The sequence below is a fragment of the Orussus abietinus genome, unplaced genomic scaffold, assembly GCF_000612105.2.
Source record: "Orussus abietinus isolate OABI.00-Male unplaced genomic scaffold, Oabi_2.0 scaffold41, whole genome shotgun sequence".
NCBI classification, from domain to species: domain Eukaryota; kingdom Metazoa; phylum Arthropoda; class Insecta; order Hymenoptera; family Orussidae; genus Orussus; species Orussus abietinus.
The window spans coordinates 770,464-783,485 of NW_019394496.1; the positions used below are offsets into that span (position 1 = coordinate 770,464).

Here is a 13,022-nt window from a genome sequence, read left to right on the forward strand (position 1 = left end):
TAAGCAGCGGAATTTTATAACAACAGTGATTACGTCGGAATATAAATTAAGTAATAAAAACTTTATTACATTTATAATTTATCGCTAGAAATAAATATGGAAGCTTCTAGAACGTTCTACTACATTCACATTTCATCCATGAGATCGGAAACTCCGGAATTTAATATAAATAACACATGGTGTAATTTATATGATTTAGTCAAAATATCGAATAACATTCGTTCTAAAAATCTTGAAGTAAAGTCGTTATATGCGTAATTTACTTACATTGTTTAATGAACTTGTAGTAGTCGGAATTTTGAATTTTAACGAGGATGAATTCGTGATTTCCGGATGGACGGTTTTCACGGATTGAGGAATGAAGAAAGGGAGTAAAATAGTGGGGTTGGTAACACTAAGCACGGAAGAGGGAAGTTTCAAGGGTGGGGGTATTAGCCATCTTACGTTGTACAGTCTTGTAAGAAAAGCTGAAATTTTACTCCCTTCGTTCCTCAATCCATGTCAACCGTCCATCCGGAAATCACATTCATCCTCCTTGAAATTTAAAATTCCGACTACCACAAGCCCATTAAACAATGTAAGTAAATTACGCATATAACGACTTTACTTCAAGATTTTTAGAACGAATGTTATTCGATATTTTGACTAAATCATATAAATTACACCATGTGTTATTTATATTAAATTCCGGAGTTTCCGATCTCATGGATGAAATGTGAATGTAGTAGAACGTTCTAGAAGCTTCCATATTTATTTCTAGCGATAAATTATAAATGTAATAAAGTTTTTATTACTTAATTTATATTCCGACGTAATCACTGTTGTTATAAAATTCCGCTGCTTAAGTAAAATTCCGTAAATCAATATCTGTATCTTGTTTATTGACATAGATGGCGGAAATGATACACTTTATTTGTAATCACTGCTACATAAGCTTCAGAGGGGATAAAAATAGACCATTTTTCTTAACTCAATGTGGCCATCTGTACTGTGCAAAATGCAGATTGCTAGGTATTATTTATTGATATTTAAACAAATATTTATAACTTGACTAAGCACTAAATGCATTGTCAATTTTCTTAATACAGTTGAAAAACAATGCCTTCAGTGCCCACGTATTGCGCCACGAATACTGCTTTTACAAGATCCCGTACAATGCGATTTCGCCCATTATTTTGAGCCTCTCACTAATACCTTAGCACGTTTGCTACAAGTTTCGCAATTTCAAATGAAACAAGAAGCTATTTTAAAACAACGTTTGGAGGGATTGGTAAGTTCCAAAACATTTTTCTAAGCCGTGTTTCCTAAGATTGAATACATGACCCTTATATGTGTATTAATATGATATAAAATTCATCCAAATGCCTTTTTTATTCATCATCATGCTAAAAATGTTGTATCCAATAATATCTTGCTACTAATGAATATAATTCCTTAATTAACTTCCTTTGTTTAAATGGATCTGTGTATAATTACAAATAGTATTTAGTGTTAGCGTAACGTTTTTATTATTTAAAGGAACAAAAATACAATGTTATGAAGGCAGAATACTGGCATAGGGAGAGTTTTATTAAAGCCCTGGCAGAAAAGTGCAAACAGATGAAGGCTGTCTGCACAGAATTGCAGAGAAAAGTAAATGCTTACGAAAATAAGCCGAATTCTGGCAATAAATATCAGACCCCGATTAATTTGTTGGGATCGACTGAAGGATCTACACGGTATGTGATACGTTTTGTTACCGATTTTCCAATTCAGCTAGTATTTTTTATGAATTGTAAAATATCAATAGAAATTGTATTTTATCTTTAACCATCTTTTTTAATTCCTCTAGGTCCAGTTTAAACTCAAAGTTTACGCCTCAAAGCTGCAATACCACAGGATCATCAAGTCGTTTCGTTCCGTCCGTCCTACGTTCAGAACATTTCAAAATCCCGATGGGACCTCGCATATTATATGAGAAACGAAGTGACAACGAACATAATTCCGACTGGTCTCAAAAATCAGCTAGAAGTTCCTCTTCCGTAAATCTCCAACAAAGGCGTAAATTATCTTTTGTCTAAATACTATCTCCTAAACTTCATTTTTTTTCAGATATTGTCAAGTTGGTTATTCTGAAATTATTATATTCTGACACATATTATCCTTGTAACATTAGATTTAACGACACAGTTAGAAATGTAATAGATACCGTGTTGTTTCTGTATTAATATATTTTTAAGAATTTCGCCGTACATACTAAATTTTAAGAAAAGTGTCATTTTAGTTTATTGACAGAAATAAGGTAAACGCGTTACATGATCGTATAATTATATGCCAGCGATTAATATTAAGATTGAGAGGGTTCAGGAACTACATTAACAACTGTTGATTATGATTCTTTTTCGTTTCATCCATTTTTTTTATTTGATGAATCTCAGATAGGTTTTCACTTTATGGTCAACAAATGGTTCAGCCCTACTATTGAATTTGAAAAAAAAGTGTAGTTACTTAGGATCAAACGTATCTCGGGTACAATTCTTCTTTCAGATAACATTTCATGTAATTTACCTGTTATTAACGTTGTAAAATTTAATAAATAATAAAAAAATATATACGATGCCTCCCCTTGATAGTAGACGACGCCGCGCAAAATATATAAGCTACTTTAATTCTTTACAGAGGTCAATACAGTATTCCGATTGGTCAAATTGGTTCTTGAAATAATCGGGTAATTTACGGATTAACAACATTGCTGTATACAGCTTTTAAAGTTCATATCGTAATACATGCCAAAGCAGACGACAGCGATGACCGGAAATCAGTAGATGAACGCAGGAAGGTATGACTATTTCCTTTGAATTCCCGCATTTTTGTATCATTATTTTGTAGAAAGTGTCAATGTCGCGTGGAATGCTGAAGAAATCTGAACGTTTTGTCTGGTTAAAGTAAAATAAGCATTTAATTGGCCACTTTATTCCGTAATTGAATGGTACGTCCGTGTTGCCGATACCTGAAAAGGAATCGACGTGTCATACCTACTACTCGTGCTACGAAATGTATTATGTGACATTTAATAATTTTAACTTTTTTGGGAATTGAGTAATCTCTTGTTAATTGCATGAATATTCTGTTTTTATAAATTGCGAGTTGTTGGGAGATTTTATGGTAGTCAGTTGAACTTAACCTAAAAAATTTAAGGGGTCGCAATTACCGGGTTTCTAGGAAGTAAAGGGTAAGGCCAACAAACATAAATTGTAATAGAAGTTAAGAACTTTCACAGATTTTCCTCACTGATTTTGTATCGCTTTATCGATTACTGATATTGTTTGTATATGGAAGAAATTCTCATAGCTTTATTGATATGTTTTAAATGACCTGAATGTCAAAACCAGAAAAAATAAGATTTAGTTTGCTGGGATAATGTTTATCAGGTTGATAAAATTACATGAAGTATAATTATGTTTATTCTTTTATGTGATGGCTTGCTCAAACGAGTTCGCATTTAAGTATGCTGTAATATATCGATTTAATAGACATTTAATCTTTAGGTATTCATGGGACATTAAATAGTATATAAGGGCAGAGAGCATGGCTTCAGGTGACGTACAAGGATCTTTAAAAGAGGCTTTGTATGAGACTTTAAATGGAATACTCTCGGCACATGGTGACACTCGCCAAGCTGCAGAGCAGAGAGTACAGGCATTGGAAGTTACAGAAGAATTTGGAATTCATCTAACCGAGTTTGTCGTTGATCCAAATGGTCAATTACCTATCAGACAGCTGGCTTCTGTCTTACTGAAACAATATGTACAGACACATTGGACTCACCTATCGGAAAAGTTTCGACCTCCAGAATTGAAGCTCGGTACAAAAGAGAAAATCAAAGAGTTATTACCTCTTGGACTTCGGGAATCAATTAGTAAAGTACGATAATGCTCCCTTGCTTAATGACGATATTCTAAAATGTTCATGTATGAAGTCATTCTTTTCATAGGTAAGAACTGCAGTGGCTTATGCGATATCAGCAATAGCGCATTGGGATTGGCCAGAAAATTGGCCAGGTCTCTTCGATATACTGGTCAGTTGCTTAAGTGGTGACAGTGAATTTGCAGTTCATGGTGCTATGAGAGTTTTGACAGAGTTCACACGGGATTTGTCAGACACTCAGCTTCCTAATGTCGGTCCTGTCATTCTTCAAGAAATGTATCGTATATTCCAAAGTGAACATGTAAATAACTCTTTTTTTCTTTCATTCTTTGCTTATATTTTTGCCAACATCATTGAAATTAATAATATCTAATTTTATTTGCACATTAGCAATATTCAATAAGAACTCGAGGACGAGCAGTTGAAATTTTCACTACTATCTCAAGTTTAGTTGCTGCAACGGATGTGTACCAAAAGGGTTTTACCCAGCAGTACTTGCAACCCGTTATTCCAATGTTTTGTGAAAAATTTGTCCAGTGCCTGCGAGTGCCTAATGGTCCAACAAGTGATAGCGGTCTTAAAACTGACATTATCAAAGCTATAACTTGTTTGATCTCCAAACTGCCTAAGTATGTGACAAACTTTTTACAACAAATGCTACCACCCATTTGGGAAACATTAATGCAAAGCGCTAAAGTTTATCAAGAGCAAACGGTAAATGGTGACGAAGAAGAAGATGATAAGGAAGTAGATTCTGATGGTATGTTAAAAACTGCTATAAGAAATGTTTTACTTCATAATGTCTCGAGACTTTAAATTACTACTCTTTCTGACTAGGTGAAATAATAAATTTCAACAATTTGATCATTGCCATATTCGAGTTTATTCACACATTGCTGGATTACAAGAGGTTTACAAACATTTTGGATAGTTTGTTACAAGAAATAATGTATTACCTGATCATATTCATGCAAATCACAGATGAACAAATTGAGCTTTGGACGAACAATCCTAGTCAATTCGTTGAGGAAGATGAACAATATGTATCTGCATATAATGTTCGCATTTCTGCTCAGGAACTCTTACTTGTAAGTATCCATCAAACTTTAGAAATAGAGAAACGCGACTTAATAATTTGTTCACAAAATAAATATCACAGGCTCTAGTGAATCGACCAGATGGCATAGCAGTTAACACATTGTGCGAAGTTATAAGAAGACACGTTGAAGAGGCAAATCATTTACAAGTACCAGGAAATGGAAGTGGAAGCAATAACAAATGGAAACTTTACGAATCGTCAATTCTGGCATTAAGTATTTGCAAGGATGCTGTTATTGAAAAACTTCAAGAAGGAATACTTCAATTTGATCTTGTGAGCTTCCTGGATAACGTGGTCCTTGCTAGTCTCAATGATTCAGGTGAATTAAATTGTAATAATTTTAATACTACTGGAAAAAATATATTCAATGTTTTACAAATATTTTGTAGGAGCTCATCCATTGCTCTTAGGACGTTGTTTGTGCCTCGGTGGAAGATATACAAAGCAAATGCCACCAGAGATGAGTTCGCGTTTTTTAGAAGCGACAGTAAATGGCTTGCAGCAGAACCAACCAGCCTGTATTCGCATTAGTTCTGTCAAAGCTTTGTATTGGTTCTGTGAGGCCACTGAGTCTGAAGATAACACCATCAAAAAGATATTGTGCTCTCACTTACCAAGTACATTTCAGGGACTTTTTGATTTGGCTAGTCAATCCAATACTGAGGTTCTCTCTCTTGCGATGGAGACGTTTTCGGTCCTGGTTTCGGTTTGTATAAAAACTAATTATATGATTATAATTAGTATATACAATTACAAAGAAAACATTTTAAACATTGATGTAGCAAACAGACTATTATTTATTTTAAATAATTTATATTTAACTATTTTTAGCATAAGCATGGATTTAAAATAAAAGAAGGGATTAACAGGAGACTACATTAATGCCTACATTAATTCGTTAATGCTTATTGAAAGCTTCTCTTGTTCTGCTTATGACGACTAAAGCAAATTATAAATTTTGTTTGCAGTTGGATAAAGGATTTACTGCCTCTGTGGAGAACAAAATTTGCCCATTGACGATAGCAGTGCTTCTGAAGTTTCACAGTGACCCGGTTATCTTTTATATATGTAAAAATATTTTCAAGGAATTAACAGAAAATCCAGAATGTATTGGTCCACTGCAAACCAGATTGATCCCAACACTCGTTAGTATGATGGCTGTAGATAAACCAAAAGATGGTAAATAGTTTCTTTCTTGAACTCTGTTGATATTGATTGATATGATAATTAACGAAGTCTTTATAGTTTCTAGAATAATCGACTTATTTTTAATGTTTTCGTATCTTTTGATGTGATTATTTATATTAATTGTATTTTCTATGTCAGAGGGTTGTCGTGGAGTGGCTCTCGATGTCCTTCAAGTACTTGTGCAGTACTCACCACAGCCACTGAGTAACGCACTTATCGACACAGCTTTTCCTGCAGCTTGTCACTGCGTACTCAATTCCGAGGATAATGGAACATTACAGAATGGTGGTGAATTAATTAGAACATATCTCTCTGTTGCATCTGGCCAAGTCATCGAACATAGGGACAACGAAGGCCGTACTGGAATGCAATACATACTTCAAATAGTGGCTCAACTTCTCAATCCACAGGTATAATAACAACACAGGGTATGTGAAGAATTGACTACAAAAAGACGTTGACTGTTAGTTAAATGAATTATATACGATTTAAATCAATCTTAGATCTAAACTAAAATTTACAAACTGACATCGTTCTAAACTGCGTGCTGTCAAATTTGATTTAAATCGTTACATATCCTGTGGTGCTAAATCATTTATTTTACGACAACCCTTGGAAAGCTATTAGGTTCATATTGGTCTACTGACTTCTGTTTCAATAGTCAAGCGAATTCACAGCCTGTTTTGTGGGTCGGTTAGTGACGACGTTAATTAGAAAAGCTGGCAGCTCTTTGGGCGAGAATCTGGATCTTTTGCTGAAGGCTGTGCTTAGCAAGATGCAAGGTGCAGGGACTCTCACGGTGATGCAGAGTCTGTTGATGGTTTATGCACATCTGGTCAATACTGAATTTGACGCGGTACTCAATTTTCTGTCAACCGTACCCGGTCCTACGGGACAAAGTGCCTTGGCTTTCGTCCTCTATGAATGGGTCAGCAGACAACACTTATTTTTCGGAAACTACGATCGCAAAGTAGCTACGGTAGCTCTTTGTAAAATCCTAGAACATGGCGTTACCCACGACGATTCGAGGATAAAAGAGATCACTGTTAAAGGAGATCAAATATTTACAGGTTCGTTTTTGTCGCGGCTTCAATGTTTTTCTCATTATATTATTCATACTGTGTATCGTAATGTCAATATCTGAAAATTAATGTTCCTGGATCTAAGTACTCCGATATTAATGAAACTTTGTCGCTAAGCATTGTGAGTAAATTATACATCACTACTTTTATTATATAAATTTATTTTAAAGCATGGAAACTACCGTTTTACCTTATCATATAAATTTAAATTTTTGCAAATACTCTATTTATGGTAAAGAAAAAGAGATTGAAGAAGTACATTTTACATAAAAGCAGACGATGTTTCATTAAGATCAGAGTTTTTGGGTTCGGAGACATGTATCTTAAATTGCTTAATATTGTGAGCATTTTACCGTCATGTTATCGCGACGAGGTAATAGTAATTTTAAATCAACGTTTAGTAAAAGTCACCTAATCATCATGCGTTTGCATTATTTAGTGTGAATCTTCTTTATCGTTAAAAGACGTAGATTTGATTTGAAGGTCGCACCGTGCCGACAAAATTCTTGTTCGCAGTATTCGTTTAGGATCAATAAGTGAATTGTTAAACGGAAATATGCAGAACACGAGGACGGTGTGAGGACCCGAAGTAAATCCCAAACGCAGCCTTATCAGTGGACCGAAATACCTGTACTCGTCAAGATTTTCAAGCTGCTTCTTAATGAGTTATCAAACGACCTGGAAATTATGAATGCCGGTCAAGACGATGAAGTAAGACCAATTGAAAATGTCGTAAAATTTATAAGTGAAGAAAGTACAATATGTAGATGAAAATAACAACCAAATACTTCATTTACAGGACTCTGACGAGGACGAAGACGCAGACGACCAAAACGTACTTGATCCAGGAAATGAGACAAATATGTTACGTAAGTGATTTTTATTTGATCGATTAATTTATTGCCCGATAAGAGGGTTAAATGTTCATTATATTCACGTTGCTGCTATTGTACACGTACACCCACAGATCTCGAAGGTCTTGAAGAAGAAAGCGAAGAAGACGAGGATCCAGAAATATTACAGGACTCGATCTATCATCTAAACTTGAGCCAATATTTGCGAGACTTCCTTCTAAACTTTTCCAGTCATCACTGCTTTCCAGCATTCGTTGATCATTTGAATATTTCCGAACGCAAACTTTTGACTACTCTGATTCCAATGTAATTGAATGCATCAGCCTTTTTATTTGTAAGTTTCGTAATAAAGCAGCCTGCTCTTGCATATACACGTTTCGTATCATTATTTCTTAATAAAGTAAGAGATATCTTTTACTCCCTCGGTGACATTCCGTTCAACAAAATTCTTTACTACAATCAAACAACTACCACGGAATAAAATAAATAGATGTCACGTATTTATTTGTAGCATTGAAGTTTCAGGTTGCTTCCAATAATAGTGAAATGCATTTTAGATTATAGACATTTTATTTCTACACCGATATACCATATTTAGCATCATTCAACAACGATGTGTTACACGTCTTGCACGTTCGACGTGTTACAGGCAAGAGGTAATAATTGGATGTTCGATTTCTTTCGTTTAGGTTTTCAACAATGACTATGAAAACAGTTTCCAACATGCCCTTTACCTGGTCTGTGGACTCTTCCACAACAGTGAAAGGGCACAATCGAATTTATAAAGTCTCTGAGTGTACGATATCGCGAGTTTCACTAAACTCGATAAAAATCCACACATGCGAGTGACTCACCGTGTGTAAATCGGAGCGCTAAACATTTGCCCACGGTCCATATATTAAGGCGGGGTGAAACGTGCTATTAACTGATAAAATGTTGCCTACATCGGAGTTTCAATTACAGGGAGGGGAAGCAGTACATATCCGAGAAGTCGATATTTCGTAACGCCAACGGTCTCCTCTCTTTTCAACCAATTGTGCTCCAGAAGCACACGATTTCCGATAAATCATCTCAACTGGTGGAACAATTGCGCAAAAGTGTTTCCATCTCGGCTTCACCTCGCCCTAATTACGGAATCACGGAAGAAAAATATATCAAGCTACCGAGTTGAAAAGACGGCTGGTTATCGTTACTCTTGTTACTGTTATTCTCTCGTTAATAGTAGACATTCTATTCATGTATATATATACAATATATCCGGATATTAATGATCACATAGAAACCTCACGTCACGTGGAAATGAAAATGGGCTTGATTGTACAGTTCTTCCGATTAATTGAATATGACGCTCATGCATACTTAACGCTAGATCGCGATTACGTTTATTATACATATCTACAAGTCTACAGCTAGGTCCTTCATCTTAAAGTGTTAGCTCATGTAAAACGGTCTGCGCGTACGCTATTGTGTCGCAACTTAAATATTTACAAGTGGATGGGCAAGGTCGCTACTGTAAGTTCACAACTTAGATCGTAAGACTTGCGATAATTTAGATTTAGTATGCTCTAGGTCTATGAAACGTGGCGTTGCCTCTGGCTATTACGTTAAGGGCCTTCGTCGACCGCACCGAGAGGGACGACAAAGACGAAGACATTGAAGGGAGACTAAGGGGCATTAAGTTCGTGGATCTCCCGGAATTTCTTTTATTCCTCGCAATGCTCCGCTTTTCGTGATACGGCGAAACGGAAGTCACTGGCCGTGGTGGTCGCCTCGTAAAGTCTCAAGTTTATCGCGACGTCGGTGTCCGTTGACACGGTAATGATACTTCAGTTACAAAGAACACGCATAAGTATAAATACGGCGATGCGGCCAGGTTAATGAAAAATCCTATACGCCTTCGGGGCAGAACTCGTATACTCGCATCGTACGATAGAAAAATTGTCCCGAATAAACTGTGCAGGTAATATTACATTCATAAAGGTATTAAAGATTGGTCTCCGATTCCTTGTCTGTAGGTCACTTTGTTCAGTGCCTTCCTACGATTCCGTTAACGCGGTGCGATGTAAAATTTAATGCGCTGGATCATTAACCCATACCATACATATGATCTTTATTTCCATGCTCCTAACGATGATTAATTCTTTTATCCGATCTCGATTACTTGCGATAAACTGACGATGGATTCCCTCGAATTCCCGATGACACTAATGATAGTTACTTCACTCGCTCGTTAATTAACTACTATCGTAATGTAACTCGAATGGTTATTAGCTTTCGTTGACTTTAGTCAGATTTCTTCGATTATCAATAGTACCTACAACAGCCTTGAGAATGTTCTTTGTAATTAAGTATGTAGCGATTTTCGATTAATGCACTGTGTACGATTTTAGACCGTGGTTACCGAAAGGAGGCCCATTAATTTCCCGCCCGTGCCAGGACCACCGGTTCCGACCCGGTTACCATGTACCAACATCTCTTGGACGGTCGTGAAGTCATCTAAAGTTGTCTTCTTGCGAGCCATCTTTTTATGACTAAGCTCCACGATACTCAGCGGCTTCTTGGCCATTTTCTCCTCGGGGTGGTCGCATATCAAGAGGTCACTGTTTTGCTGTAACTGCAGCTGCTGCTGTTGCTGTTGCATTAACTCTTGCTGTCGCTGTTTGCGCTCTCGAGCCCGCTCAAGTTGCCTCTTACGCTCCTCTTTGCTCCAATACCTCCCCACCTAAGAGACAAGAACAACATTAATGTAACGTCCAAAGTAAACTAAACGTTCTATGAATTTGCATAAGTTAAGGGGACGCGAAGTCGATACGGGAACTCGGTTATTGCTGCGAGACTTAAGACAAACTGGAAGAGACTATACACATCCATATTGAATAGAGTTAGGGTAGGTGTAGATTGACGTTACGGGTCCAGGGGCAAACGTTTTGCCCGAATCTCTAAAAACCTGTATAACATATTTCGGAGGTGTCCATCGCTTTTATCATCCGGCGTATCTCTAGGACATTCGTGATCCCAGCAGGTCCCTTAAGACTTACGTGAACATATGTAACCCAGTTAACGAACCCTTACCTTCATCTCTGACATGGTGTCATCCTCGGTCGTGTGCCCAGCCCTCTCCTCCGAGATCTTGATCGCCCTGTTCCTGAGGATCCTATTCCTAACAGGCCTCCTGGCAATGTATCTCGTCCCATCCGGTCTCCTTTTGACTTTCCACTCCATCTGCACCTCGCTTTTGTCTTCCGGAGGTATCCACGTGGTAGAAGTGCAAACCTGCTGGCTACCGACAAACTGATACTGCGTCAAGTTTGGGGCTTGGAAGTTCCCGTGAGATTTCGATTTCCTGGTCCCAGGTTCCCTTGTGGTGACGTTCCTTCTGTTGAGCGCCTGCTTGAAGAGCTGCTGCTGCAGCAGCATAGTTTGCTGCAGATTGGCGACGTTCGTGTACATCGTGTCCGCGGGCAAGGTGGTGGCATTGAGGTCCCTGTCGCGATGGTGGTAGCTCTTCTTGGACTGCTGATTTTTGGAAGGCTTGGAGGAAGGAGTCAGAGGCATCGGGCAAGAGCATCCCAGTTTCTGGGGCTGAGGAGTCTTGGGGGGACAGAGCACCAGAGTGCTCTTGTGATGGTCTCTCTCGCCTTGATGGAGCTCCAGAGTCAAAGGATTACTGTGGCAGGACTCGCCGGTGTTGTAGGCGCTGGAGCTGTCCTTTTCCTCTCCGGAACTGTTGCTCTTCGAGGAGGAATGCCAAGCCTTGGTCTGGTTTGCCTGATTCTGTCCGTGCACTTGATTGGCCTGGGTCCAATGCTTGTGCTCGTATGGAGAGGAGTAGATGGGCTCGCTGTCGGATTCGGGTATCGTCTCGTAGATGTGCTCCGTGTCGCTCCACACGTGACTCGAGTAAGCCTCGACGAGCTTGACGGAGGATATCAGGGGTGCCGGTTGTTGGGAACGCAGACAAATGCCCTCGACCTTTTTGGTGCACTCCTTTACAGCTTCCTGGATCCATTGTTTCCGACCTTCCGTGTGGTGGGCCGGCGAGGTGGCAGTTTTCCCCGATTTTTGGGAATTCTGCGAGGATGCCGACGACGAGGTCGTCGAAAAGTTCGTCGTCTGTTGGTGGATCGTGTGGGAGGGCACTGGAGGTGGAGCTTTTAAGGTTGACACGTTTGATTCGATCTCTTTGGTACGGTCGTCCGTTTGTTGCTGTTGACGGATCAGCTGCTCGATCATACTATTCTGGTAGGCAGGGATGTTGTCCGGTGAGACGGGGGGCGAGCCCTGAAATAATATTTAGACCCGGTTATTCCACACGAAACGGGGGAGGGAGAAGGGCAATATCGAGGAGATCACAAATGATTTTCAGCTTACTCATAGCAAAGTCTTAGTTACGAGATTACGTGAAATCTGCACCACGGTTCCGACACGAGTGTTGGCACCATTTAATGCAAATTGCAAGAGACTACGAGTGCCTGTCGCAGACACGTGGGACTCGAAAGAGGCAAGGGCTTGCTGCACTTAGCCATTACACGACTGTTAAGTCAAAGTAACAACCAATAAATTAATCACCTGATGATATATACGCCTGCCATCGTAATCGTCGTCCTGCAACAAGAAGCGAGGGAATTGTTAGAGTGCAAGATACTCGATGGACATGATTCCGCTCTATCTTTACTGTGGGACAATTCGTCAAGTCGGTCAAATTGACGCGAGAGCCTGGACCCTTGATCCCGTCGTGACGAATGATCTTTCGGGGATTATTAATGTTGGCAGTGTCAATCTTTTCGCCAATTACGTCTCGGGATGCTTGGATTGACAACGATGATGGCGAATAATAGAAACGATTCGTCACGGCCCATTCGAGGCAACACTCCTTTGCTTTTAAACTGCACG

General features: G+C 38.6%; 3 protein-coding genes across 4 annotated transcripts in view; 2 read left to right on the forward strand and 1 right to left on the reverse strand.

The window, feature by feature from the left end:
* The first annotated feature begins 890 nt into the window (after window positions 1-890).
* Window positions 891-2,928, forward strand: LOC105699630 (RING finger protein 212B-like). Its single transcript, XM_012424768.1, has 7 exons — window positions 891-1,011; window positions 1,089-1,270; window positions 1,519-1,718; window positions 1,832-2,021; window positions 2,092-2,101; window positions 2,742-2,818; window positions 2,869-2,928. Exons 1-7 carry the CDS (start codon window positions 891-893, stop codon window positions 2,926-2,928), a joined length of 840 nt encoding a protein of 279 aa, XP_012280191.1.
* LOC105699925 (importin-9) lies at window positions 2,809-8,490 on the forward strand. Of its 2 annotated transcripts, none has more exons than XM_012425371.2 (13): window positions 2,809-3,211; window positions 3,528-3,903; window positions 3,974-4,207; window positions 4,297-4,666; window positions 4,744-4,994; window positions 5,066-5,324; window positions 5,395-5,711; window positions 5,974-6,184; window positions 6,332-6,603; window positions 6,855-7,263; window positions 7,838-7,986; window positions 8,075-8,144; window positions 8,243-8,490. In XM_012425371.2, exons 2-13 carry the CDS (start codon window positions 3,568-3,570, stop codon window positions 8,437-8,439), a joined length of 3,075 nt encoding a protein of 1,024 aa, XP_012280794.1. In that variant the 5' UTR covers window positions 2,809-3,211; window positions 3,528-3,567; the 3' UTR covers window positions 8,440-8,490. The 2 variants fall into 2 exon arrangements, with proteins under 2 accessions (XP_012280794.1, XP_012280793.1); XM_012425370.2 differs by having other exon boundaries at window positions 2,809-2,968.
* Window positions 8,491-8,799: 309 nt separating this feature from the next.
* The window catches only part of LOC105699937 (PDZ domain-containing protein 4), a 152,637-nt gene continuing 148,414 nt past the window's right edge, over window positions 8,800-13,022 (reverse strand). The window contains exons 5-7 of the mRNA XM_012425390.1: window positions 12,699-12,734; window positions 11,202-12,410; window positions 8,800-10,851 (exon numbers count right to left, since the gene is read on the reverse strand). Coding sequence (XP_012280813.1) covers window positions 10,516-10,851; window positions 11,202-12,410; window positions 12,699-12,734 — 1,581 coding nt within the window. The 3' untranslated portion in view covers window positions 8,800-10,515. The remainder of the gene's footprint in view (window positions 10,852-11,201; window positions 12,411-12,698; window positions 12,735-13,022) is intronic.

Bases quoted from the DNA above. Each gene is read 5' to 3' on its own strand.
- LOC105699630 (XM_012424768.1), top strand. From the start codon at position 891: ATGGCGGAAATGATACACTTTATTTGTAATCACTGCTACATAAGCTTC. The intron at 1,719-1,831 runs GTATGTGATACG...TAATTCCTCTAG, and splicing joins TCGACTGAAGGATCTACACG to GTCCAGTTTAAACTCAAAGT. The intron at 2,819-2,868 runs GTATGACTATTT...ATTATTTTGTAG, and splicing joins CAGTAGATGAACGCAGGAAG to AAAGTGTCAATGTCGCGTGG.
- LOC105699925 (XM_012425371.2), top strand. From the start codon at position 3,568: ATGGCTTCAGGTGACGTACAAGGATCTTTAAAAGAGGCTTTGTATGAG. The intron at 6,185-6,331 runs GTAAATAGTTTC...TTTCTATGTCAG, and splicing joins TGTAGATAAACCAAAAGATG to AGGGTTGTCGTGGAGTGGCT. The intron at 6,604-6,854 runs GTATAATAACAA...CTGTTTCAATAG, and splicing joins CTCAACTTCTCAATCCACAG to TCAAGCGAATTCACAGCCTG.